This window comes from Bubalus kerabau, chromosome 20 (genome assembly GCF_029407905.1).
Source record: "Bubalus kerabau isolate K-KA32 ecotype Philippines breed swamp buffalo chromosome 20, PCC_UOA_SB_1v2, whole genome shotgun sequence".
Classification (NCBI taxonomy): Eukaryota; Metazoa; Chordata; class Mammalia; order Artiodactyla; family Bovidae; genus Bubalus; species Bubalus kerabau.
The window spans coordinates 49,402,663-49,429,612 of record NC_073643.1 but is presented as its reverse complement, the minus strand read 5'-3'; the positions used below and the strand labels follow the sequence as shown (position 1 = coordinate 49,429,612).

General features: G+C 38.7%; 1 protein-coding gene and 1 long non-coding RNA gene across 3 annotated transcripts in view; one reads left to right on the top strand and one right to left on the bottom strand.

The window, feature by feature from the left end:
* DCP1A (decapping mRNA 1A) overlaps positions 1–22,975 on the bottom strand; it is a 44,103-nt gene extending 21,128 nt beyond the window's left edge. Inside the window, exons 1-4 of one of the 2 annotated variants that reach the window (XM_055558567.1) lie at positions 22,706–22,975; positions 20,135–20,175; positions 18,072–18,199; positions 2,175–2,241 (exon numbers count right to left, since the gene is read on the bottom strand). In XM_055558567.1, coding sequence (XP_055414542.1) covers positions 2,175–2,241; positions 18,072–18,199; positions 20,135–20,175; positions 22,706–22,840 — 371 coding nt within the window. In that variant the 5' untranslated portion in view covers positions 22,841–22,975. Of the gene's footprint in view, positions 1–2,174; positions 2,242–10,299; positions 11,039–18,071; positions 18,200–20,134; positions 20,176–22,705 lie in introns of those variants that run through there. The other variant, XM_055558568.1, reaches the window with a different exon arrangement.
* LOC129635490 (uncharacterized) lies at positions 10,797–21,930 on the top strand. Its single transcript, XR_008706324.1, has 3 exons — positions 10,797–10,932; positions 11,324–11,388; positions 21,811–21,930. It is a non-coding gene; the product is annotated as an uncharacterized LOC129635490 (long non-coding RNA).
* Positions 22,976–26,950: the final 3,975 nt, after the last annotated feature.

Sequence of the window (26,950 nt, the reverse complement as noted above, 5' to 3'; positions counted from 1 at the left end):
GCCCCAAAGCTCTCAATCTGCAGGAGAAAGTCTATGTATTAACATACTCCAAAATATAGACATTTAAGAAAAATACTGTCGATTTCAGGATAACCAAAAATCAACAAATCTCTGTCTTCTAAGTTATCAAAAACTGCCTCTGCTGTTCCTTTCAAAAGTACAGATAGTGGTCATTAAATAAACGGCTTTGTAAAAAAGTAGTTTCCATCTTTTTTTTTAAGAGAAAAGTTCTAAAAAGAAAAGTCTGGTTGTGGAAAGCCAATACATTTTCAAATGAATGACACAAGTTCACGTGGAACAATGTCCTTGGGGTCACACCCACAGCAAACAAAGCGGGAAGCAGATAAAAACCCAATTGAGACACGTTAGCAGTCCTGGACTAAAATGTGGCCTTAGCCATGTGCACTTCTTTTAAAATGCAAATGTATCTGGAAATGGGATGTGGGGCCCAATTATTTATTTATAGTTTAACAGGATTTAGTTTAATATTAGACAAAAGAAAAACAAAAAATCAACTGTTTTCTCCCAAACATGTAAAAATTTTGCAGAAGAGCAAAGGGAATTCTGATTTGATGGAGGGGGAAGAGAGGCCAGCATTTCTGAGGAAATCCAGGCAGAAACTGAAAAGGAAAACTTAAATCCACCAGAACTCGTTGCCCACTGCAGCATTCTGTCCAGGGCGTAGTAGTACCTCAGGCCCCTCTAACCCCTGTGTCTTAGATTCCCAGAAACCAGAATGGCAGTACCAGCAATACAGAGGGATGGCTTCTTTGGGCCAGTCTGAGAAAGGACAACGACCATCCCTCAGAACATCAATTCAGTGAAAATTAGTTTCCAAATTCCAAGATTCTGATTCATAAAAGCTCTCCTGGGACATAACCCATTAGAGGACTGGGGATTCTAAACCTGGAATCTGTGTCAAAAATAAGTTCTCTTAAAGGAAGTAGCCATGGATGTGTGTGGGAGTTCTTTGTCAGTTACTGAACACAGCTCCACCTGCTACAGTGGAAATCTGGAGAGAACCCGAGTCAGATGCACTGCAATGGTGGGGCTGTGCTCTGGACACAGAGAACACCCTCTGGAGCGAGGCAGCTGGATGGTTCTAACCACATGCTTAACAGCAAGGCTCTGGTTAAATTAGGATCTGTCTGCAGAACAGAATACACAGCAGACATAAATACTATAGAAGACTATTTAATGTCCTGGAAAAATGCTGTGGACGTGAAAAGTCCAATGTACAGCGTAATCTTACTTCTGGAAGTGTAAAAAAAAAAGTGTTGCCTGCCATTCCAGTTCAAGAAGGATCAAGCCTACGGGCCACTGCAGTTACCATAGAGCGCGCCGTGAGAGGAGCTCAGGATGGAGGAAAACAGGAAACACTCTGGGCTCTGGATATACTGGCCCGTAGATAATTAAGATGCATATCCAAGGAATCACTTCACTGACCTCAGATTCCTGCATCTTCCCACATATAGGAAAGCACTAAAATCTTCATCATGAGATGTCTGTTTATTACTAGGAGTAATCTTTTGATACTTGACTATATGTTTTTCTCAGCAAAAAAGTTTACCTATCCTCATTTTATTGGCATTCTCTTCTCTAGCTCCCTTGTCTTTGCTTTTATTTTTTCCAAAAGTATTTTAAAATTCTTGTTACTATTGCTGAGGATCATATTTTAAATTCGTTTTTTTCTGATATGACTACACTAAATACCATTTTTTGGTTTGATTAATTTGGTAACAAAGCAGTCTTTAGATGATTCCAATCATGTAAATATTTTTCCTAGATATTCTCCTCTTGGAGGTATTATCTCTTAAATAATTAGATGAGGCTACCTCCCAGGCTATAGGCCTTAATATAGTCACTTAATAAAAATTAGCTCATAACTCTTTTTGTTTTGCATTTTTCTTTCAGTGAACATAAAAAAAAGAATAAAAAACAATCACACATATCAACCCAAGGTACACATAAAAAGAGACTGGTGGTAGTAGGATTATTGATAATTTGAGATTTCTTTAAGCTTTTCTGCCTTTTTCAAAACTTTGACAATAAAAGGAAATTGGGGGAAAATATATGAGTTAGTGGACTCTGGTAACAAAGAGAAGGGAGAAACATTATTTTTTCATCTGCCATATATCACTAATTAAAAGCTATGGTGTAACAGAAATACTTACTCGGCCATGAGTTTGGCTATGCGGTGACAGTCATTCTTGTCATAAAACCAGATACTGTATATCGACACTTGAAAAACAAACAAAAAAAAAAGATAAGGAGAAATGAAGTTTCAGTACTTGAGTATATGGCAGTAATATATTATTGCCATAAAAGGTCACAGAATTTACCATCAGACCCTCAAACTGTTAACAGTTCCTCTAAAGAAAAAAAAAAGCCTCCCCACAAAATGTTTAATAAATTAATAAAGTTGGGTCAGGTAAAGTATACAGACAGTTGGTTTTAGACATCATTATCAGATCTCATGGAGTTTAAGATGACACTAAACTATAAGATTCATTATTATTTTATGTATTCAGATCAGATCAGATCAGATCAGTCGCTCAGTCATGTCCGACTCTTTGCGACCCCATGAATCGCAGCACGCCAGGCCTCCCTGTCCATCACCAACTCCCGGAGTTCACCCAGACTCACGTCCATCAAGTCAATGATGCCATCCAGCCATCTCATCCTCTGTCGTCCCCTTCTCCTCCTGCCCCTAATCCCTCCCAGCATCAGAGTCTTTTCCAATGAGTCAACTCTTCGCATGAGGAGCAAGGGAAAAATGCTGCCAATTAAACTAGGAGTTTCGAGGTGGCACATTAGTAAAGACTCTGCCTGCCAATGCAGGAGACACAAGAGAACATCGAACACTAGTGTTCGATCCCTGGGCCAGGAAGAGTCCCTGCCTGGAATAGGAAATGGCAACCCACTCCAGTATTTTCGCCTGGAAAATTCCACGGACAGAGGAGTCTGGCAGGCTACAGTCCATAGGGTTGTAAAGAGTTGGACACAACTCTGTGATTAAGATACACACGACAAACTAAGAAACAACACTGATTGTGTGGAAAGGGAACAGTGTCTACCATTCCAGTAAATAAGGAATGCTGTCCTTCCCTGCTGCAGTGCCCCCACGGTGAGTGCTAAGGGAAACTCAGGATGGAGATAAACAGGAAACTATGTGCTCTGCATACTATGGCCCTCGATGGCTGTATATCTAAGATGCCTACCTAAGGAATAATTTCAATGAGCCCAGTCATCTTCCCGCACAGAAAAAAGCACAAAAACCACTAACCTGAAGTATCTGTTTTTTTGTGAATAGCAGTAATATTTCGATGTTTGACTACATGTTTTCAGCAAAAACTCCTATACACCCTGGCTCCTCCCTCATCTCTTCACAGCATTCTTCAGAGTTATCTGAGGCTATCCCCTAGGCCTTAGTTCTCAGAGAAGTCTCTGAATAAAATTTAACCTTTAACTTTTAGGTTTTATTTTTCTTCACTTGGTCACTAACTGCAAAATACCTTCCAAATTGACAGTCAAATGTAGAGAGAAAAATTAGTGAAAATCGCATTAAACCACATTCCAAAACCAAACACCAGAATCTTTGAGTCTCTTGAAATTTAAAAATATAAAATTAATACCATGTTACAGTAAAACAAAGTTTTAAAAACAAACACCCACCCCAGAACCTTCTATGATCAACTCTACTCACACTTGAAATGGACGTGCCCAGGCTGAGCTCCATACCACACTTCTTTTCCAATCTTTTATTCCCAATATGGTGATCACGGCTAAGAAAGCTCCCCAAAACAGTGGTGAATAATAAACAACAAGGTCCTACTGTATAGCATTATATTCAATATCCTGAAATAAGCCAGGATATATTAAAAACAATAGGATATATAAAAAAGAATATAGAAAAGAATGCATACATGTGTATACCTGACTCACTTTGCCAAATCAGCAGAAATTAATACAACTCTGTAAATCAACTATGCTTCAACAAACAGAGAAAAGCCTGGTGGATGCATAGATGGAACTGTATTATAAAGAATATAAAACTGCTCTAAATACTTCTTGAATATATTTTTACTTTTACTTTTTTATACAATTTTAAAGGTTACTTTCCATTTACAGTTACTACAATTTTGGCTAGATTGCCTGTGTTTTACATATAAATACTTCTTGCATAAGGAGGACCCTTATTGCCAAGTTCAGACTTAAACTGAATAAAGTAGGGAAAACCACTAGACCATTCAGGTATGACCTAAATCAAATCCCTTATGATTATACAGTGGAATTGAGAAATAGATTTAAGGGACTAGATCTGATAGAGTGCCTGATGAACTATGGATGGAGGTTCGTGACACTGTACAGGAGACAGGGATCAAGACCATTCCCAAGAAAAAGAAATGCAAAAAAGCAAAATGGCTTTCTGAAGAAGCCTTATAAATAGCTGTGAAAAGAAGAGACGCAAAAAGCAAAGGAGAAAAGGAAAGATATACCCATTTGAATGCAGAGTTCCAAAAAATAGCCAAGAGAGATAAGAAAGCCTTCCTCAGTGATGAGTGCAAAGAAATAAAAGGAAAACAATAGAATGGTAAAGACTAGAGATCTATTCAAGAAAATTAGAGATACCAAGGGAACATTTCATGCAAAGATAGGCTCATATGGACAGAAATGGTATGGACCCAACAGAAACAGAAGACATTAAGAAGAGGTGGCAAGAATACACAGAAGAACTGTACAAAAAAGATCTTTATGACCCAGATAATCACGATGGTGTGATCACTGACCTAGAGCCAGACATCCTGGAATGTGAAGTCAAGTGGGCCTTAGAAAGCATCACTACGAACAAAGCTAGTGGAGGTGATGGAATTCCAGTTGAGCTATTTCAAATCCTGAAAGATGATGCTGTCAAAGTGCTGCACTCAATATGCCAGCAAATTTGGAAAACTCAGCAGTGGCCACAGGACTGGAAAAGGTCAGTTTTCATTCCAATCCCAAAGAAAGGCAATGCCAAAGAACGCTCAAACTACCGCACAATTGCACTCATCTTACACGCTAGTAAAGTAATGCTCCAAATTCTCCAAGCCAGGCTTCAGCAATATGTGAACAGTGCGTGAACTTCCAGATGTTCAAGCTGGTTTTAGAAAAGGCAGAGGAACCAGAGATCAAATTGCCAACACCCACTGGATCATCGAAAAAGCAAGCGAGTTCCAGAAAAACATCTATTTCTGCTTTATTGACTATGCCAAAGCTTTGAAACTGCGTGGATCACAAGAAACTGTGGAAAATTCTGAAACAGATGGGAATACCAGACCACCTAACCTGCCTCTTGAGAAATCTGTATGCAGGTCAGGAAGCAACAGTTAGAACTGGACATGGAACAACAGACTGGTTCCAAACAGGAAAAGGAGTACGTCAAGGCTGTATATTGTCACCCTGCTTATTTAACTTATATGCAGAGTACATCATGAGAAACGCTGGGCTGGAAGAAGCACAAGCTGGAATCAAGATGCCGGGAGAAATATCAATAATCTCAGATATGCAGATGATACCACCCTTATGGCAGAAAGTGAAGAAGAACTAAAGAGCCTCTTGATGCAAGTGAAACAGGACAGTGAAAAAGTTGGCTTAAAGCTCAACATTTAGAAAACTAAGATCATGGCATCCAGTCCCATCATTTCATGGCAGACAGACAGGGAAACAGTGGAAACAGTGTCAGACTTTATTTTCTTGGGCTCCAACATCACTGCAGATAGTGACTGCAGCCATGAAATTAAAAGACGCTTGCTTACTCCTAGGAAGGAAAGTTACGACCAACCTAGACGGCATATTAAAAAGCAGAGACATTACTCTGCCAACAAAGGTCCATCTAGTCAAGGCTATGGTTTTTCCAGTAGTTGTATATGGATGTGAGAGTTGGACTATAAAGAAGGCTTGAGTGCTGAAGAATTGGTGCTTTTGAACTGTGGTGTTGGAGAAGACTCTTGAGAGTCCCTTGGACTGCAAGGAGATCCAACCAGTCCATCCTAAAGGAGCTCAATCCTGGGTGTTCATTGGAAGGACTGATGTTGAAGCTGAAACTCCAATACTTTGGCCACCTGATGTGAAGAGCTGACTCAATGGAAAAGACCCTGATGCTAGGAAAGATTGAAGGCAGGAGGAGAAGTGGACGACAGAAGATGAGATGGCTGGATGGCATCACCGACTCAATGGACATGAATTTGAATAAACTCCGGGAGTTGGTGATGGACAGGGAGGCCTGGCATGCTGCAGTCTATGGGGTCACAAAGAATCGGACATTCTGAGTGATTGAACTGAACTGAGACTAGAAATACTGAAAACATAAGTCAAAGTAAACACATGGACAGGCATGGCTCATCGCTATCCCAGGCTGCATTCTATTTCATATGACTCTGGCACAAGAAGGGAAGGTATGCTTTTATTTTTTTAAATTAAACTTTCAGTTTTGAAACAACTATAAGTTCATGCATATTGTAAAAAAAGAAACAGAGATGCTGTGTGCCCTTTATTTCTTCCAATGGTAACACTTTGTAAAACTGTAACATAATATTACAGCCAGACTATTGACACGGATACAATCAAGATACAGAACATTCCTATTGCCATAGAGATCCCTGTTGCCCTTTTATGGCCACACCCATCTCCCTTGGTACCCCTCCCCCATCTCTGACCTCTGGCAAACACTCTGATCTCTGTATTTCGATACTATAATGTTGCCAGTTCGAGAAATGTATTACAAATGGAATCACAGAGGATGCAACTTCTTGAGACTGACTTTTCTGACTCAATCTAACTCTCTGGATATTCATCTACAGTTGTTACTTGCATCAAAAGTTTGCTCCTATTTTTTGCTGAGTAGTATTTCTTGGTGTGGATGTACCAGTTTATTTAACCATTTATGCACTGAAGGTCTTCTGCAGTGCTTCCACTTTGGGGCTATTATGCATAAGGCTGCTATGTTTGTGTATAGGTTTTTGTGAACCTAAGTTTTCATTTTTCTGGGTTAAATGTCCAAAAGAATAGTTACTGAGTCATAGTAGTTGCATGTTTAAAAAAAAACTGTTACACTGTTTTCCAGTTTTATATTTCTGCCAACAATGGACAAGCCATCTAGTCTCTCCGCTCCTTGCCAGCATTTGCTGTTCTATTTTTAATTTTACACATTCTGATAGGTGTGTAGTGGTATCTCATGGTGGTTTTAATTTACATTTCCCTAATGACTAATAATACAGAATGTCTTTTCACCTGCTTGTCATCTATATATCCTCTTTAATTAAATGTCTATTCATATCTTTTGCCCCAAAGGATTGTTTTCTAAACTGTTCAGTTGAGAATTCTTCATATATTCAAGAAACCAATTCTTTGTCAGATGTGGTTTGAAAATATTTTCTCTTTTGTCAATAGCAAAGTCCAATTTATGAGTTATGCCTTCTGTGGATTTCAAGTCTAAAAACTCTTTGCTGAGCCCTAGTAAATAGGACTGGGGCTCTGAAAAGACTCCATTTATGGCAATTACACACAATCATCTTTCTGTAATATGCCTCTTCTGACCTGGCTAAAGAACACACAAAACACAAGAGACCAAATACAAAAGACACCAATTTTTCTCTAATGGACACAAGAATGATATGCAATACATCAGGCTCAGAGAAGAACACACAACATTTTGAGGGGGCTAAGCAGAGGCATTTAAGTTTTCATAGAGGGGCTTGTAAACCAAACTCTTAGGAAAGAATTCCATATCAATAATCAAAATAAGTCCAAAATAAGAGCTGTCGACTTACTCTGACAAATCTTTACCTAAAGTCCCACTCTCTTTCCTTTGAAGAAATACGCTATATTAGATAGAAATAAGATGCACATTTTCCACATTTGTGCATTATCAAATAAACTGCCAAAAAAGTCAAACACTTTCAAAGGCATGCTGCAGAAGAAACAGAGATAAGGAAGCCATAATGATAGCTTAATGGGTAAAGGATAAGAGTCACACTCAATTCTGCCAAAAGCAGACATGCAGAGGTTCAGACACGCATCCAAGAATCAGCTCTGTCTGCCAACATATCAGATGCTCAGTGCATGCAACTGGCAAGGAGGCCCAGGGAGCTGCCACTGAGCCTGTCACTGTCACTGTGAGCAAAGACAGACAAGTTCACCAGATAGCTAAAACCATGGAAGACCTCGTCTCCACACCAAAGCCAAGTACTCTTCCCTCAAGGGAACTTACACTCGAAGGCTCAGCATATTCTGCCAACCATCTGCTTGCTAAAACATCCTGAAATAATTTTCCTTGATTAATTATGCCACAGAGGATGTAGACATTTGGCAATACAGTATAATTTTGCTATGGTAAATAATAACGGCACCATCTTTTGTACGTGGCTTTTCTGAAGATGAAAGCAAACTACTCAGTTACTGGACGCCCACCACGTATCGTGGCTGCTAACCACTGTCCCAATTAGTCACGCTGTCCCTGCAGAGTTGGGGGTGTGACAGGACATTTCAATAACTTTATGCTGTACTTCCATAAAAAATATCAAAATGCAGAAAAGCATATTCAAAATTAACTGTTTCCCTTGCTTCTCAAATGACAGCCCTCTTCTTTTGAACATATGAAAAGTGCAACTGACAAAGATCGAAGTTGTTGGATTATTTAATGCTGAGAAATTTTCAAAAGCTGAAGGGCAAGTCATCTGTTTCCCTGGAGAGTCCTGTTTGAAGATTCAGCAGCCAATTATGATCTGATGTTATACCTCATTCTGCTTCTCATCAGAAGTGGTGTATGACACACACAAGGTCAAGAAAATCCAAATTAATTTGGAGCCCTTACAAAATCCCTTGAGACTTCTAGCAATCTGGTAAAATGTCACTAAAACAGAGCTGGGGACCACTTTCATGCACGTGCTGCAGCCTTTTTGATTCATTTATTAGTTACATCTGACCTACTTTTTAAAAGGATCTGAGGAAGCTGAAGATTTTCTCAGTATGCTGCCGAGCTGAAAAGGGGGTTTGATAAAGCTTTTGGCAATGGTGTTATGACTTATAACATTTCTGAAGATGGCACCAACAAAGGTCCTCTAGACCAGGAAACAAACACAACAAAATGTACTTTGAACATAACCAGAAATATTTACTCTGGAATAAGGAAGACTCTTCTGATTACAAAAGGACTGTAAGAATAGAATAGATGACATATACATAAGCATGCCCTGACAACTGAAAAAACAAACGCTTTGACAGACCATTTCCTTTAAGATAAGAAGAAGCCTGGTGGCTCCATAGCATTATCAAAAGGTTGGGAAAGAGACAGAGGAGAAAGTCTCCGGGGTGGAGGTTAGAATACACACATACAGGTGAAAAGTTACAGAGCCCAAGACTGCGGGACCTGGGATTACAACACAACGGTGTGCAGTGGTAAACAGGCAGGTGAGGAAACGCTGTGAATCATAAGTAAGGCTGCTAAGTGCAACTGGGTTGTAGCAGCAGCTTAACTTTTTGGGGCCAAAGAGTAGACATACTTAAACACCACTGAACACGAACATGGCAGAAAAAGAGCCCACTTTCTAAAATTTAAATTATGTCTATTTAGTAACATTGATTAAAAGACTTCTTCCAGGAAATTAAAAATGCTATTCTGCAAGCTCTTTAGTTTATTTTTAAATTTGGTACCCTTCTCTAAATCAAGTCCGAAAATATTTACCAGCAACACTACTTCCACAGTTCCTTTTAACTGTAATTTCAGTATAGGATTCAGACATATGAAATGACTACTAAACTTTGTGGAGGACTAGGAAAATAAAACCCAAGAATATCACAAGTGACGATTCCTATTTATAAACTTTTTACTCTGTAATGATGTGTAACCCTGAATAAAACAGTGAGTCATACTAGGATTTCACCTCTGCTTTTAGGATTTATCGTCACTATAGCCGCATAGCACTTGCCATGAATAGAGTACACGTGATCAACTTTTAAAATCTTTACAATTAAGAAAATAATAATAATAATAATAAATGATAAAAATTGCTTTCACCTGAAAACACTACTGGGGAGAGGAGGGGAAGCCAGTAATTGGGCATAATGAAAAGAATCTGTTTCGGAAATTCTCAACTGTTCACAGACTCAAGTTAACAAGAAGGTACCCGATGGAGGCTCTACTGGAACACTAAGTAGTGACCTACAACAGCTAGGAAGCATTAAAGATTTTTGATATGTCTGACCTAACAGCGTCACCAGATCAACCCTGGAGTCCAAGTCACTGTTTTCATGGTGTTTTACCTCTTCAGTCTACGTTATGTGACAACAGCAAGGCTCTTTCTTTATCTTGGTTCAGAAGGCCAGACGAATGCAGCGCCAAAGATTTCTTCCTCTTACGCTGACTGCAGAATCATACCAGCTGCAGCTGCTGCTGCTGATGGGGGAAGACTGCCTGCCTCTCTTCAGGCTACGTAAGAAGCAGTGTGTACTGGATTCAAAGATCACAAAGTATGGGCTGTGGAACTTTAGAAACTGTTCATAAAGTCGTCTTTTGGCCGGGTGGTAGAACTCACATTATTTGAGTTGCCAAACTGTAAAACTACTCTTGCAAGGAAATTTCCTGTATTGTGCTTTAAGTTTGAAGATTTGCACCGAATGCCAACAGCCACCTAGCATCTTTACTGCTCTTGCCCTTGAACTGAGAAAGGCCAAGCAGAGACCAAGAAAAACACACGTACACACTACAGTATTTCTTCTAATAAAACTTACCATTTGGCAGCTACATTTTCAACGCTATGGAAATGAATCTCCCTGCTTTTTCTAGTGATCTAATTTTAATTAAAAATGCTCTATATCAAGAGACTGATGCTCGATATAAAGGAAAAGTGACAAGTGAAGCGGAAATGAAGGGGTACGTCACACAGATTTTTGGAGGTAAGTTCTTTCAAAATATTTAACAGTGATAAGATTTTTATTTCCAATTGTTCCCGGTGTGGTGATCTGCTGTTGCTGTTAAGCTGGTTACAGGGTGTCTATGCCTTAACGTCCCCTCTCTTCTCACATCAAACTTTATTCTGTCCTTAGACAAGTGTGTGATGGTGGTTTTAGCCAAAAGAGAAGTGATTATTTTACTCTGTGTGCATGTTAGACTTGATATCTCATAATTAATTCACAAATACATATACATATATATACAACAAATTTCAGGTTACCATGTTAACCCTGGAAGATACCCACAGAAATGAAAATGAAAGTACCCGACACTGATCTTGGGGGAAAGCACCTTCTAAGAGAAACATACTTAGTGAGGTTTTGTTGTTTGTAGCCAGTGCTCACCAAATGCTTGAAGGAATAGTGGATAATATGAAGCACGATTTCCTTTCTATGGAGGTAAGTGTTCCTGTGGTAAGATCAGAAATGTGAAGATCTTATAGTTACTTTTTCAGAGGCCCGTTGCTATATGGATGACTACTTTAGTACCACTTACTGAACTGGAGAAAACATTCTTCTCAGCATTCTTTTTAGATGAGATAGAAGAGATTTTAAAACTACTGACCCAATTATTTCATTGAATCCATTTACTCCTAAGTTTTGTTACACTGTTTTTTTCCAGGAAATTGTCTATATAATCCAATTTTAAACTTCTGTGCAAAAAGTTCTTTACAGTGGTTTCTTATTCTCTATCCTTAGTTGCTGTATTATATATATAGTATATGTTATTCCTAATATTGCTATTTATGTCTCTCCTTCTCTTTTTTGTTGGATCAATCAGGTCATAAGGGAAAGCTTTTGTTTTGTTGATCTACTCTATTGCTAATATTGATAGATAGATCATGTTGCTAATATGATATTCCTACCTATGTATGATAATTTTAATAAAAATTCTATACATACTTGAAAATAATGCAAATTCTTGAACTGCTAGAAGCAGGGTTTTTTCCTTTGTCCATTAAACCAAGTCTAACTGTGTTGTTTAAATATCCCATAACCTTAGTAAATTATCTGCCTTATCTGTCAATTACTGAGGTGGTCTGTTTATATTTCCCACTATAATTATGGATTTTAAACATTTGATGTGTAATGCTGATAAATACAAGGTATGTATCAGTTTAGAACTGTTTTTTCTTGTAGGCAATTTACTTCTTTTGTCATTATGGGATAACTTTTATTCCTGATGTTTCCCACCTCAGATTCTATGACATGTGATTAACACAGCTACATCAGTCTTGTTTGGTTAATAGGTACCTGACATATATCATCCTATTCTTTTACTTTCAACTTTTCCTGGCTTTGGAGTTTTAAGCTTTTTGAAAACAGCATTACTGGCAAATTCTGTATCTATCCAATCTCAGAATCTCTTTTAACTGTCAAGTATAGTTCACTTAACATTTGTTTCAGTTACTGGTTTATTTATTTCTGCCATTTTATTAGAACTGGGCTATTCCCCATAGTTTCTATTTACTTTTCTCCCATCTCAAATTGTACTGGTTTAAAATTAAGACATCCTATTTCTGTTCTGCAGTGATTACCCGGAATCTTTTGATCAAAACATACCTTGACTTACAAGTCTATTGGTCATCAATTTATCTACCCTCACCTCAGTCTTTGTAATTTTTTGGTTTGGAAAGTTTTTATCTTATATTATTGCTGTCTGGTATTATTGCTTTACCTTTTTAATACCTCTACTCAAGCTAGGCATTTTATTTTTTTATACAGTCAATGCTTATTTTGTTTTACTGTTGCTTAAACCTAATTACTTCTGTATTCCATTTTCTTCTTTCTTAACTATAGCCTTTAGAGCTGCACTGGTAAAAATAAATTAACTAAACTAAATTAAGAACTTATAGTTAAAAACATAGTTGTATAGGCACATTTCAAGGGTTCAATAGCTACCATATAGTACTGCTTTGGAAGCACATATGACAAAGGTCTGCTGGAGTTAACTTCTGTTTTTGTTGAAAAATGTCTTAGTTTGCTCTCTTGAATTATTAAATTGATGGCTAATTGTTTTTTTCCTTTAGTACTTGAAAATAAAATTCCTTGTCTTCTAAACTCAGTAGCTGCAATTAAATATGCTGTCAGTCTAACTGACGCTCTTCCTAAATAATAAATCTCAACAGTTTGGCTGTTTACGTCTTTGCCTTTGATCCAGGTCTCTATTTATTTTGCCATGTGTCCAAGTCTGTATTTATTTCTATTTATTTTGCTTGAGGCCTTATTTTATTGCCTAAATCTGAGACTTATGTCTTTCATGGATTCTGGAAAATTCTGAGTTATAATCTCCTCAAATATTCCCTCTTAAAAAAAAAAAATCGCCCTCTACATATTTTATCATTCTGAAATTCTTCTCTGTCATTATGTTAAACTTTCTAAGACTTTCCAACCCTTTGCTCTCTGTCAAGCTTTCCATTTTTCCCCTTTCTGGACTGCATCCTGGATAATTTCCTCAGATGTCTCTTCCAGGTACCCAATTCTCTTTTCAGTCTTTATAATTAAATGTTAAATCAGGTAGAGAGTTTACTTCAACAACTAAAATTTTAATATCTTAAAGTTTTACTTAGCTATTTTTCTAATCTACCTGTCACTTTATTTTATAATCTACTAAAATTTTAATTTCTTAAAGTTTTATTTAGCTATTTTTCAAATCTACCTGTCACTTTATTTTATAATCTACATCTGATATCCTTATCCATTAAAGTCTCTAACTGATCATATCATTAACCAAAATTTCTGGGAAGGGCTGGCTGTTTGTTTTACCATATGCTTTACCGACTGTGAATTATGTCTTTGTATATATTGTAATTTTTGGACCATGGGGCTTACCAGTAAGATCCTGGGGCAATTCTGATTAAGAATATTCTCTCCAAAAAAGTTTTGCATTTGCTTTTGCCAAGTGTTCTAGAGTATTCAACAGGTGAGAATCAATTTTATGTTAATTTTTTGGCCTGGGTAAGAAATTACACCAAATGAATATTATAACTTGAACCTCAAATTTGAAATATGAGAGGCCTCTGGCTACAATTTTTAGGGGGGAAATCTTCCCTCTAGTTCATAGCACAGATTGAAGTACATAAGCTTGCCTGTCATGTCCCTAGGTTGATGGGCTCATATCTTCCTAATTTACTAATATACAACTCATTAGGGGACCTGGATAATAAAGTCTTTAAGATCTTTCACTAATTAGACCACTTGGTTTAAGTCTAAGACAGAGACACAGTCTATAATATTTCAATTAGTAAGTACCTGATAAATTACCTTTACATATATGATGCTTTCTTAAGACAAGCAGGTCAGATCAGTGGTTTAAGTGATTTATCCAGTTACAGCTGGGAAAATGGCAAAGCCTAGAATAGAATTCTTTTCTGCAAATTAAATTCCACTGCAAAGAGTGTTACCATGGCAAACCCACCCTCAGGGATATCTTCTGCAGCCCTTGCATCTAGAAATCATTTGTAAATTTTAAAAAGAAATGATTAAATGAGAGGCATACAAATCTAAAGGTGCCCAAGTATGTTTCTGTATGGATCTATGCTTCAGAACTCTGGTGTCCAATATGGTAGCCACTAGTCTTATATGGCTATTTAAATGCAAACTGATTAAATAAACTTTACAAATCTGTTTTTTCTTGGCTGCACCAGCCACACTTTAAGTGTTCCACAGTCACATGTGGCTGACCGGTGACTGCTATATGGGACAGTATCGATAGAGAGCATTTCCATCATCACAGAGTCCACAGGGCAGCACTGCTCTAGAGAGTGGACTGATGAAATAAGTTATTTTACTGTTGTAGCAAAGTAGAAAGAACATTTGTTTTGAAGCTCAAGAGACCTAGATTTGACTTCTGCCTGTTACTTATAAACTTTGTTGACTCTTGGGCAAGTTTCTTAACTTCTCTGGGACTCTTGTTTCCTCATCTGTAAGTGGGGAATCAGAAATAAGGTGCTGGGAATATAATTTTCACTTAGTAACTACAGAATCTGCAGTCTCCTCAACCCTTATTGGGGTCTTATGGCTGGCAAAAGGTATAAAAATAAACTGTTTCCAAAAGGTGCAAGAGAATCACCAAACCTAAACTTCTGGCAGGTGCAAGCATTTCCTTTCTAAGCTTTTACCTTTCTCTTGGAATGGTGAGGTGGGGTGTTAAAGAAAAACTAGGGAATTCCTGGCAGTCCAGTGGTTAGGACCCTGTGATCTCACTGCTGTGGGTCTGAATTTCATCCTTGACCGGAGAACTAAGATCCTACAAGCCACTCAGTGCATGCCCCCCTACCCCCCAAAAAAAGTTAGAACTGGAAAAAGTTATAGCTCAATATTCTATCAACTCTAAAAAGTGATTTAAGAGAAAGAGGCTGGATCTGAGGGTGTAGCTGGAATACAATGGGTCAGGTGTCTTGGTGATATTTCCCACGAGAAAATGACAGAAGAGCAGCTACAGAAGCATGTATAATTACCTGTATACACATCAGACACTAATTAACTTTTTATTTAAAGATCAAATCCCTAAACAATTCAGTAGCTTGCTGACCTGACAAGTCTACTTGATACTTTTAAGACTAGGGAGACAAAACATACTCCGCAGAGGCTTTAATACTCTCATTTAATACTTTATGCTGCCCTGTCACTTCTCCCCAGTACAAAAAGGCCTCTAAATACTTTCCCCAAAGAAGATTTTGGGGAAAATCTTCTAGATTATTTCTCATATATCCACAGTATTGTTCTTGACCTTTTCAGGCTTTTCTCTGGCTTAAAACCAAACTGATGTGCTCTTGAATATCTCATTAGCAATACCAGAAACTGTTAGGCCCTTAAGAAATAATTCAGTGCCTCAATTAACGGAGAAGCGGAATGATCTAGGTTAAGTGACTCTTATGTTTAACTAAGGAAACCTTTGTTTCAACCTTTTGTTGAAAATCTTTCTACAATAAATAGCATTAGTGCACTGTCCCCCTCAAGAATATTCTAATTAACATAAGAAACACTTCTGATGGTTTGAGGTCTTATCATTACAGCAAATCAATCTATGACACTATAGTGTGGTAAAACTTATAGTACTGATCCCAAGTAACCCATGAGAAATTTGCTAGATTTTCACAAAATAAAACATTAGCCTTTTCCCTTTACAATTTGCCTTCATTTCTTCCATACACGGACTATAGAAATATTTACAGATATTTTAGGCTCTGATTGGTTACATTTTGGTTAATCAGCACAACACGAGAAATGAACTACACTCCAATAAAAATTAATATAAAATACTTTTTGGTTAATCATGGTTCATTTTGATTTGTGTTATTTTGCACTTCAACTTCATAGGTAAGTTTACTTGTTCAATACAACTCATTTCAGGCTTATGCTAAATGGTAATTAAGTCCATAGGCCTGTGATAATTTCCCCTACTGACTACTTTACTTGGAGAGGGCAATGGCACCCCACTCCAGTACTCTTGCCTGGAAAATCCCATGGACAGAGGAGCCTGGTAGGCTGCAATCCACGGGCTCGCTAAGAGTCAGACACGACTGAGCAACTTCACTTTCACTTTTCACTTTCATGCATTGGAGAAGGAAATGGCAACCCACTGCAGTGTTCTTGCCTGGAGAATCCCAGGGATGGGGGAGCCTGGTGGGCTGCCGTCTATGGGGTCCCACAGGGTCAGACATGACTGAAGCGACTTGGCGGCAGCAGCAGCAGACTACTTTACTAATCAAACTTGTATTAGAGGCAACAGCTAGATTAAGTTTTCAGGTATTAAAAAACAGAATTAACCCAATTTTCCTTAAATAAAAAATTGGATCTGCACTGCTTTGCAGACTTTCCCCTTTAACAGAATAGTCAGCACAAAGAAAACAGCTATTTGAAGTAATTCTTACTGTTAATAATAGTTTAAATAAATCCATCCATTCAAACTAAGAGAGATAATTATCTGGACAAATCGTTTACTAAAAATTCAAGAGATAGATTTTACTTTGCTTAAAAGTGAGCTAGGGAGAAGAATTTGGGGCTTTTAGTTTCAACAAAGATTTGTCACTTCTCATTCAGGGAATGAAAAGATGCATACTTTCTTGGAGTTTTTTTTTTTAAACATGTTCTATTGAAGACATTCCCCCAATACTAGTTACCTCGCACTCAAGTGAAATTCATACTTTTAGGTTTTGAGTTAGAAGCCAAGCCTCTCCAGCAGTCTCCTCAGATGATGGCTGCAGCATAGTCCCCTTACCGGAATAACCAGGGCTGGCATTCCTGCCAGCGAGGCCAGACAAATCGCCTGTCTTCTGTTCCCAAACACTCATACCTCCAATCCCATGTTGAAATACAAGAACCAGGTGTACTTTCTAGTATTTATTTCTTAAAAAGGCCACTCTGGCTTTGCTGACTATACCCAACCATTTTTCGTGTCTTAAAATGCCTGAAAGGACCCTGGACTAGGAAGCAGCAAAAAGGGTTACAATCCTCTCTCTCCGAGCAGCTCCCGCTCACCTGAGTCTCAGCTGACTTAATGGCCTGTCTACCCTAAAAGTTATTATACTATTGACGTTAAAGTACAATAGCTCTTGGCCCAACACTTGTACCCAACACTCAACTAAATAAACAGACTGAAAAATACCACAATCAGGGCAAAGACAGTCCTTTCTTTGTGCACAGAAATATTAGTATCTGTCTTTAAGTTCTTTTGCTCAGTGGCATCAGTTCAGTCGCTCAGTCATGTAAGACTCTTTGCGACCCCATGAATCGCAGCATGCCAGGCATGGGCAGCCAATAACACATATTACAACAAAAACAAAGGGTGAAATTTATTTTCATAGAACAAATAGTAGAAATATAATGTAATATAATTATATAGAGTAATACAGTTAACTATTACTAAAATAATAAGTTACTGTATACAAAGAGTGTTTCAATTTTAGAAGTTCAATTCAAAAGCTCTGATCTTAGCAAGAGACTCACTTATAACCAAAAGAGTATAGACCATAGTTTTTATCGTACCCTGAATTTCCAAGAATACTCTGCTGACAGAAACTAAAGTCACTCAATTAAGCAGCAAACACATGAACTATAATTAACAGATAGATACTCACAACTTGCATTTCTATACAGAAGAAATGGTTCGTGGAGCTGAAATTCCAAATCTTTATTTACTGGTTCAACTAGATTGTGCATATTCAGTCGATTCACAATGGTGAAACCATGGTAAGGTGAAGCTGACCTTAGATTTAATAGAAGAAAAAAAAAGTAGTCATTAAATTTGCTGAAATATTATCTACTTTTTAGTTCCATTTTAAAGAATGAATGGAATATTGCATTATATAATATTATTAGCACTGAAATCATAAACAAAAAGTTTAAGTCAGATCATATCCCTCCCCATGTCGGGAGCTTTCAAGGACTGTCCCTCAGAATAAAGGCCAAGGTCTTAACTAAGGCCACCCACCCAAGGCCTTAAGTGATATGTGCCCCTTTGACTTCAACGCCTGTGCCTCTTCCCTGTTCTTCCTGCTCCAGCCACACTGGACTCCTTAGCATTCTTCCTATAGGTATGTTTCTACCTAAAGACCTCTGTCTGGGCTACTTGCCCAGAATCTACAGTTATCTCATTTCCCACAAGCCTCTGTTCAAATGTCCCATTCTCACTGAGGCCTGCTACAGAACTACCCTTTTCAATGCTACCAAGCTCAATACCTCTAACCCTTCTCTCTCTTTTTCCATACCACTATTTTTTGTATTTATCATCTTTCTCCACTAAACTGTACCATGCAAATAGGATTCTTCTTTTTTTCAGGTAAGTACCAAGAGAGACATATAGTAGATATTTAGTGAATATATGCTCAATAAAAATATCATTTATTTTAAATATGGTATGGGACTGGTTACAATAATTATTGCCCACCATCACAATGATTTTGCTTATATCAAATGGGAGAACTATGGAAAGACTTGAGCTGTTAAGAAAATGTTTTGAATCCTACGAAACATCTTCGGTTCCCATGTCAGGGTGACCCAGCGCACGACCCTTCAGGCACTTCTCACTTGTATACAAATATTTCTCTGTGTACATGGGAGAGGTTTTAGAATTCTAGTCTACAGATTAGGAAACAAGCTTAGGATGATTCAGGCCTGCACCCAAAGTCACACAAATAATAACCAGGATTTAGCTTTTAGGTTTTCTGATTCCAAATCCATGCTTCTTCTATGCTAAGGTCTCTCCAAAGGGACATTCTGACATCTGGTATATATTTATCCATTTCATCCATAACATGTTCTCACATTTCCCCAACAGAGTCTCACTGGTCTCCTTTTATTGGAATCAATACAAGTGGAAGCTTCCATAAATTTTATTAAATCAAGTCAGTCACTAAACTAAATTTCATTTTCTGTAATTGGTGAATCCACACAGTTACAATAAGGCCAGGAAAGTGCTTCCCAAGTACCAAGGTTCTAATAATAGTTGAAGAGCTTCTAGAGATTTATATTGGTAATGAATATTACCAGGTAAAAGTCTTTTTTTTTTTTAAAGGAGAAAGATGAGTAACAGGGAACAAAATGTCAAAAAGAAAGAGTAACATTAAATCACTTAAAAGGAAGAAAAAAAATCAGTGTTTTTTAGACAAGATCTCAAAGGTGCACAACACAATTTAGAAGAATATTTGACAAATTCTTGTTGCAATCCATAAATAATTTACCACACACACACGAAAAGAACCAGTATCAGTTCTTTTCGTGTGTGTATGTGTATCAGTAATCCTGCTGAGTTTCCTAAGCTTTAGAAACCAAGAAAAGGCATCTATCTCAATCAGAGCGAGAGTTAAGAGGGATCCAGGAAAACAAGAAACTCCAATGACTAACATATCTCTGTTTTCCTAATATGGGGGGAAGGAGAAAGGCATCTGTTTTAGATTCATTCATTACTACAAAATGTCTTCTATTTTGCTAGGTTCCTAAATAAGTTCTGTTTGATTCTGAATCACAGGAACTGTCAAAGAAGGGACATTACTTGGTTAAGATTTCACAGCAAGGGATGGATGAATACTTGGAAGGGTCAAGCAGGAAGGTTCCAAACACAAATTACAATAGGGCTGAATCACTCTACATGACATTGTTCACCATCAAATTAAAAAAAAAAATTTTTTTTTAAAAAGCTTACCTTCGATATACAAATAAGGTCCCTTCTATATCGGTCTTCTCCTGTAACAGACAATGAGTCAATTAGTTTTTTCCCATAATCTAACCACAAGTTGTCCCAGTGGAGAAGTACTTCACGTTTAAGATCAACTTATTTATTTTAAAATTAATTAATTAATGCATGTTAATTGATATGCAATGTTCTATCCAGCAACATGCCTATATCTACAGTAACTTTCCTTTTCTTTTTTAAAATTTAAAGGAGAAAAATATCTAGAATTAGCTTTCATTTTTTAAAACTAAAATGTTTTAGCCAAATTTCTTAATTTTAAAGCCAATGTCCGTATACAGTCATTACTTCACCTTTAAAGTTTATCAAAGTTAGTAGGGAAAAAAAAAAGAAATTTTATTTTACAGGACACTGTTTCATCACTTGGGAGATCCTGGCATATTTTCATGAGTAGCCAATTTTGTGTTTAGTTAAGAACTACTGTCAAACACAATGAGTTTGTTATTCTTAGAACTTTGTTGAAGAATCACGAATACTGAAATTATACTTAGTGTAATTTGTATAGTTCTTACAAATAATTTTAAACTTTTTTTTAGCTTAAAGTAAACGTTTGATTAAGAAAGTACAATTCATCATCTTTCATTTGCTGTGACAAGAGTGTATTTAGGTTTTAAACAGTTACAATGTTTAAAAAAAAAAAAGAAAAAAAAATTAGTCTACAGTTCACAGCCCAGATAGGATCTAAATAGTTTAATGCAATCAGCAAACTATTAGCAAACTTAAATGTTAGTCATATAGAATTAAATTTGGTGGGATGAAAAAAAGAACTTTAAAAGATATTTACCATCTTGATTTCTAACTTAAACATCATCATGGAATTTTTCCTTATGTATTTCTTGCTTTTCAAACTTTATTAATATAAGAAATTGGTAATCAATTGCTTCACAATGAAAGAAAACTTACCCAAATAAACAATTGTGTAAAGTTACAAATCACTGCCATGATACAAATGAATAATAGCAGTTTAGTTTTCAATTCAGGTTATTTCAGCTTGTATTTCATTCAGCTTGTATTTAAAGAAGAATGGCACAATTAAAATTCCAAAATATTGGAAGTCTGTGACAAACTAGAAATAAAAGCTTGTCAGTAATAACCCCATGCCCCAAATATTCACCATCTGTCTGCAATCCACATTCCAAAAATGTATATGTACAGCAAGAAAAGAAAAATGGTCCAAACAATTTAAACTAAAGTAATATCTAATAAAAGAGTCACACTTTAAAAAAAAAAAAATCTATAATTTTGTTCTGTGTGGCTTGCCATACCTCCTTCTATTCCAGGAGGTGAAGGAAAGACGATACAAAGTAAAGCAATATGACTTTGAAAACTCTCCGCATCTGATTTAACTGTTTATAAATGCGAAATGATTTTTTACAAAATTAATGATTAAATATAACCCATGTATCTGCATTATGTTGCAAAGGATATATTATGATAATAATCTTTCCGTTTTGTTAGTACAAGGACTTCAATTCTTATTGAAACGTGAATGTGAATCATTAATTCAATCCAACAAACATTTACAGATTATTTTTTAAATAAAGCCTATATAGCTAAATGAGTTAATCAAGAAGATTCATATTTTTAAGGGAAATGATGTTACGTTTATTTATTTATATTTTATTTAGCCACTTGGGTGGCTTGTTAGATCTTAGTTCCCCGACCAAGGATGGAACTCTGCAGTAGAAGCGGGGAGTCCTAACCATTGGACCACCAGGGAAGTCTCGAAATTCTGACATGTAAACAACAACCGAAGCTTCAAACCGGCTCATCAGCGAACTAACTGAATGTAACTTTACGCAACCTCTCTCGTGCAAAAAAAAGGCAAAAAGTCTGATGCGAGCATTCAGAGGTGACATCACCAGCGGCATAGCTGAAACAAACACGAGGTCTCTTATCCAAAGGTTTCAAGGTAACAAAATTAACAAGCAAGCCCTTTTCCTAAGAGCCTTGAAATCTTTTCCAAACTCTGGAAACACAGTGTAGTTTGATAAATGCGGGACTTACCACCACCCTCTCGCCTTTCCAAGAACTGAAACTAATTGGATTTCAAACTTTAAATCCTAATAACCTCTGCGAAGGGGTTTCTGATTTATCTATCTGTTGCGGGGAGAGGAGTGTTTACTTTATAAATTATGTATATATAATGTATCTAACAACTCTCAAAGCTTCAGACAATCTTACAGGCGTCTTTCTGACTCCATCGGTCTCATATCCTCCAACACACCTGCAAAGAAGGCAGGTCGCCCACATCCTCGAACTGGACCCCTGGGGACTAATCCTTCTTCAACCCTCCCCTCTATCAGCTTTACCCCCGGATGTTTGGACCTACTTCCCTCTCTCCTCTCACCCAATCCCCAGCGGCGCCGACACCTCTCAGGCGCCGGCCAGGCTCTCCTCCAGTCCCTGGCCTCGCCTCCGCCACCCTGGCCTCCCGCATCGCCCCCTACCCAGATCGGTCGGCGCGGCCCCTTTAAGAAGCGGCGGCTGGGAGAGCAACTTCAGCGGCCTGGCTGCACTCACCCACTGGTTGGCCTTGGGGCAGAAGGTGTACAGTGCGACCTGGCCCGTGAGGTCTGCGATGCTGGTGATGTAGGGGTCGTGTTGCTTCAGGGCCGCTAGGCTCATCTCTTGCCCAGCTCGACTCAGCGACTCCATCTTGAATTCCGGAGCCGAGCCCCTCTGGCGGGGCGGAGTCGAGGACAGGAAGGTGCCATGGAGGCAAAGTTCCCCCAGCTGCGTCAGCGCCCTCAATTTCCGCCTATCCACCGGGCCTCGCGGTACGGCAGCTATTATGCTCCGCTGAACCCACGCCCGGGGCGCCGGGTTCCGGTGTCGTCAGGTCCCAGTGGACTGAAGGTGCGAGGTGGCATTCGCCGCCGCGTGGCGGAGCAAAAAGGCCTGGGCGTAGGTTCTTCTTTTCCGCGGGCTGAAAGGTACCGGCGCTCGGAACAAGGCTGCTCTGGAGATTTCTCACCGTTCCTGCCGTATTAGTTTCCTGCGGCCGCAGACTGGAAACCTAGCTGTGTCAAGGCAGGGCTCCACGGGCGATTTAGAAAACAGAAAAGTGGGGAGAAACGGGGTGGGGGTGGGGGAACCTCGGAAAGTACCCCAGATCTCAGATTTATTAGTGTTTTTATAAAGGAAGTTTTTGAAAAAGCCAAACTAGCCCGTCTGTAACTACACGGAAATGTCTTTTATTGTCAACTTATTTTCTTCCTCTGAATCCCACGAAAATCTTCATTCAGTTTTGGAAAGAACCCGTGAAAACTTGTTTGCCGGGCATCGTTTAAAGCTTTAAAACGGTAACTCATCCTTTTAGCAAACATCTGCTTAATATTTTAAGACATTTTAAAGGAGCCAGTTACTAGCTAAAGAGTAAAAACAAGGCTTGGAAGATAAAGGGAACTCTGCACCGCCCCCCCCCCCCCCGGTTTGTTATAAAAAACCTTTTTTTATACTGAAAAGATAACCGAGAGGTGTCTGTGGCGGCCCAGTGGTTGACTCCACCCTTCCAGTGCACGGGGTGTAGGTTGAATTTTTTTTGCCTGAAAAAAACTATTGACTGTAATAGTTGTATTGTTTATGATTTTACATCCCGAGGTCGTTAACGGAAAGATACTTCATGTTTTACATTCTTGGCAGAATCATGTTACATGTACAAATGCAGACAAGGAAACATATTCATTTACTGTTTCTTTAGCAAGTATTTTTGTTAGTTGCTCAGCCGCGTCCGACTCTTGGCAATCCCACGGACTACAGCCCACCAGGCTTGTCTGTCCGTGACGTTCGCCAGGCAAGAATACTGGAGTGGATTGCCATTCCCTTCTCCATCAGTTCAGTTCAGTCGCTCAGTCGTGTCCGACTCTGTGACCCCATGAACAGCAGCATGCCAGGCCTCTCTGTCCATCACCAGCTCCCAGAGTTTACCCAGACCTCATGTCCATTGAGTCTGTGATGCCATCCAACCATCTCATCCTCTGTCCTCCCCTTCTCCTCCTGCCCTCAGTCTTTTCCAGCATCAGGGTCTTTTCAAGTGAGTCAGCTCTTTGCAACAGGTGGCCAAAGTGTTGGAGTTTCAGCTTCAACATCAGTCCTTCCAAAGAACACTCAGGAATGATCTCCCCCCGGATAGACTGGTTGGATCTCCTTGCAGTCCAAGGGACTCTCAGGAGTCTTCTCCAGCACATCAATTCAAAAGCATCAATTCTTCGGCATTCAGCTTTCTTTATAGTTCAACTCTCACATTGATACATGAGTACTGGAAAAACCATAGCCTTGACTAGACGGACCTTTGTTGACAAAGTAATGCCTCTGCTTTTTAATATGCTCTCTAGTTTGGTCATAACTTTCCTTCCAAGGAGTAAGTGTCTTTTAATTTCATGGCTGCAGTCACCATCTGCAGTGGTTTTGGAGCCCAGAAAAATAAAGTCAGCCACTGTTTCCCCATCTGTTTGCCATGAAGTGATGGGACCAGATGCCATGATCTTCGTTTTCTGAATGTTGAGCTTTAAGCCAACTTTTTCGCTCTCCTCTTTCACTTTCATCAAGAGGCTTTTTAGTTCTTCACTTTCTGCCATAAGGGTGGTGTCATCTGCATATCTGAGGTTATTGATATTTCTCCCGACAATCTTGATTCCAGCTTGTGCTTTCTCCAGCCCAGCGTTTCTCATGATGTACTCTGCATATGAGTTAAATAAGCAGGGTGACAATGTATAGCCTTGACGTACTCCTTTTCCTATTTGGAACCAGTCTGTTGTTCCATGTCCAGTTCTAACTGTTGCTTCCTGACCTGCATACGGATTTCTCAAGAGACAGGTCAGGTTGCCCTTCTCCATAGCAAATATTTATTGACCTTCTACTTTGAACGGGTATCTGCTTGGGATGCGAAGAACTGACTCATTGGAAAAGACCCTGATCCTGGGAAAGATTGAAGGCAGGAGGAAAAGGGGATGAGATGAGAGGATGAGATGGTTGGATGGCATCACCAACTCCATGAACATGAGTTTGAGTAAGCTCCAGGGAGTTGGTGATGGTCAGGGAAGCCTGGGGTGCTGCAGTCCATGGGGTTGCAAAGAGTCAGACACAACTTAGTGACTGAACTGAACTGAGTCCCTTGGGAAGCTTCAAAGTCTAAGACAATTTTCTGGTTCTGGGAGAAACTGAAAGAAGTAGGGGCAATGCTAGAGATGTCTCACTTGACACCCAGGGGATGGAGCCAGTAACTTCATCTGTCAGAAGAGTATTGGAAGGCTTGATGGAGGAGATGATGTTTGAATTAGTGTTTCAGGAATAAGGATGAGTTCATCAGGAAGGACAGGCAAGGACTCCCTTTCATATCATAGTCTAAATGGTAGTGATGTGCTCATCCTCTTTTGATGGTTGCTTAATTGAAGCTGGGTGGAGACGTCACTGGCTCGTTGTTCCACACTAGTCAGGGGGATCTGGTGTTAGAATCCAGGGACTAGGCGCACCAGGGTCCTTTTCTCCATGCTATGCCTGCCTTTCTTCGTATTGGAGAGAGAGCCCTACATCTCCCGCTACCTTCTTTCTTTCTTTTCCTTAACTTTTTATTTTATATTGGAGTATAGTTGATTAACAGTGTTGTGTTAGGGGACTTCCCTGGTAGTTCAGTGGTTAGAAATCCACCTTCCAATGCAGGGGATGCAGGTTTGACTCCTTGTCCCGGAAATAAGATCCCACATGCCTCCAGGCAGCTAAGCCTGCACACTGCAACTAGAGAAAGCCATGCGCTGCAACGGAGACCCAGAGCAGCCAAAATTTTAAATTTAAATAAAAACATAAAAAACCAACAGAAACCAATATTCTGTTAATTTCACGTGTACAACAGAGTGATTCAGCTATACGCATACATGTATCTATCCTTTTTCTTTTCAAAATATTTATTTGTTTTGGTTGTGCCAGGTCTCCGACGCTGCAAGTGGGCTTCTCTAGTTGCAGTGAGTGGGAGCTCCTCTCCAGTTGCGGTGGCTTCTCTTGTCGTGGGGCACAGGCTCTAGGCGAGTGAGCTTCAGAAGTTGCAGCACGTTGGCTCGGTAGTCGTGGCACACGGGCTTGTTCTGTGGCACGTGAGATATTCTGGGATCAGGGACTGAACCCGTGTCTTCTGAACTCGCAGGCGAATTCTTTACCACTGAGCCACCAGGGAAGCCCATTTATTCTTTTTCAAATTCTTTTCCCATTTAGGTTGTAACAGAATATTGAGCACAGTTCTCTGTGCTATACAGTAGGTCCTTGTTGGTTATCCATTTTAAATATGGTAGTGTGTAGCTGTCAATCCCAAACTCCCTAACTATCCCTCCCCATCCACCTACTCTCAAGGGAGCATTTAAACAATCGGTACCCTAATTTTTAATCGTAATTTTGAAATAAGTAACACATTCCCTTGGTACAAAATTCAAAGGCACACCTGAAACAATTTAGGTTTTTTAACTCTTATTTTTTACCTTAGATACAGTTAACATATTAGTTTCAGGTTTATAACATAATGAGTTGATATTTGTATATATTAAAGTAATCACCACAATAGTCCAGTTAACATCCATCACCACTCATAGTTACACATTTTTTTTCTTTTGATAACAGCTTTCACGATCCACTCTCTTAGCTACTTTTAAATATGTAATGCAAAATCCCAGTAGTCACCATGCTACTCCTTATATTCTTGTTCCTCGTTAATGAGTTTTCTTCTTACATAGATTTCCTGAAATAATCTAAGACATGTCCTTCTTAAATTATTAACTGTTT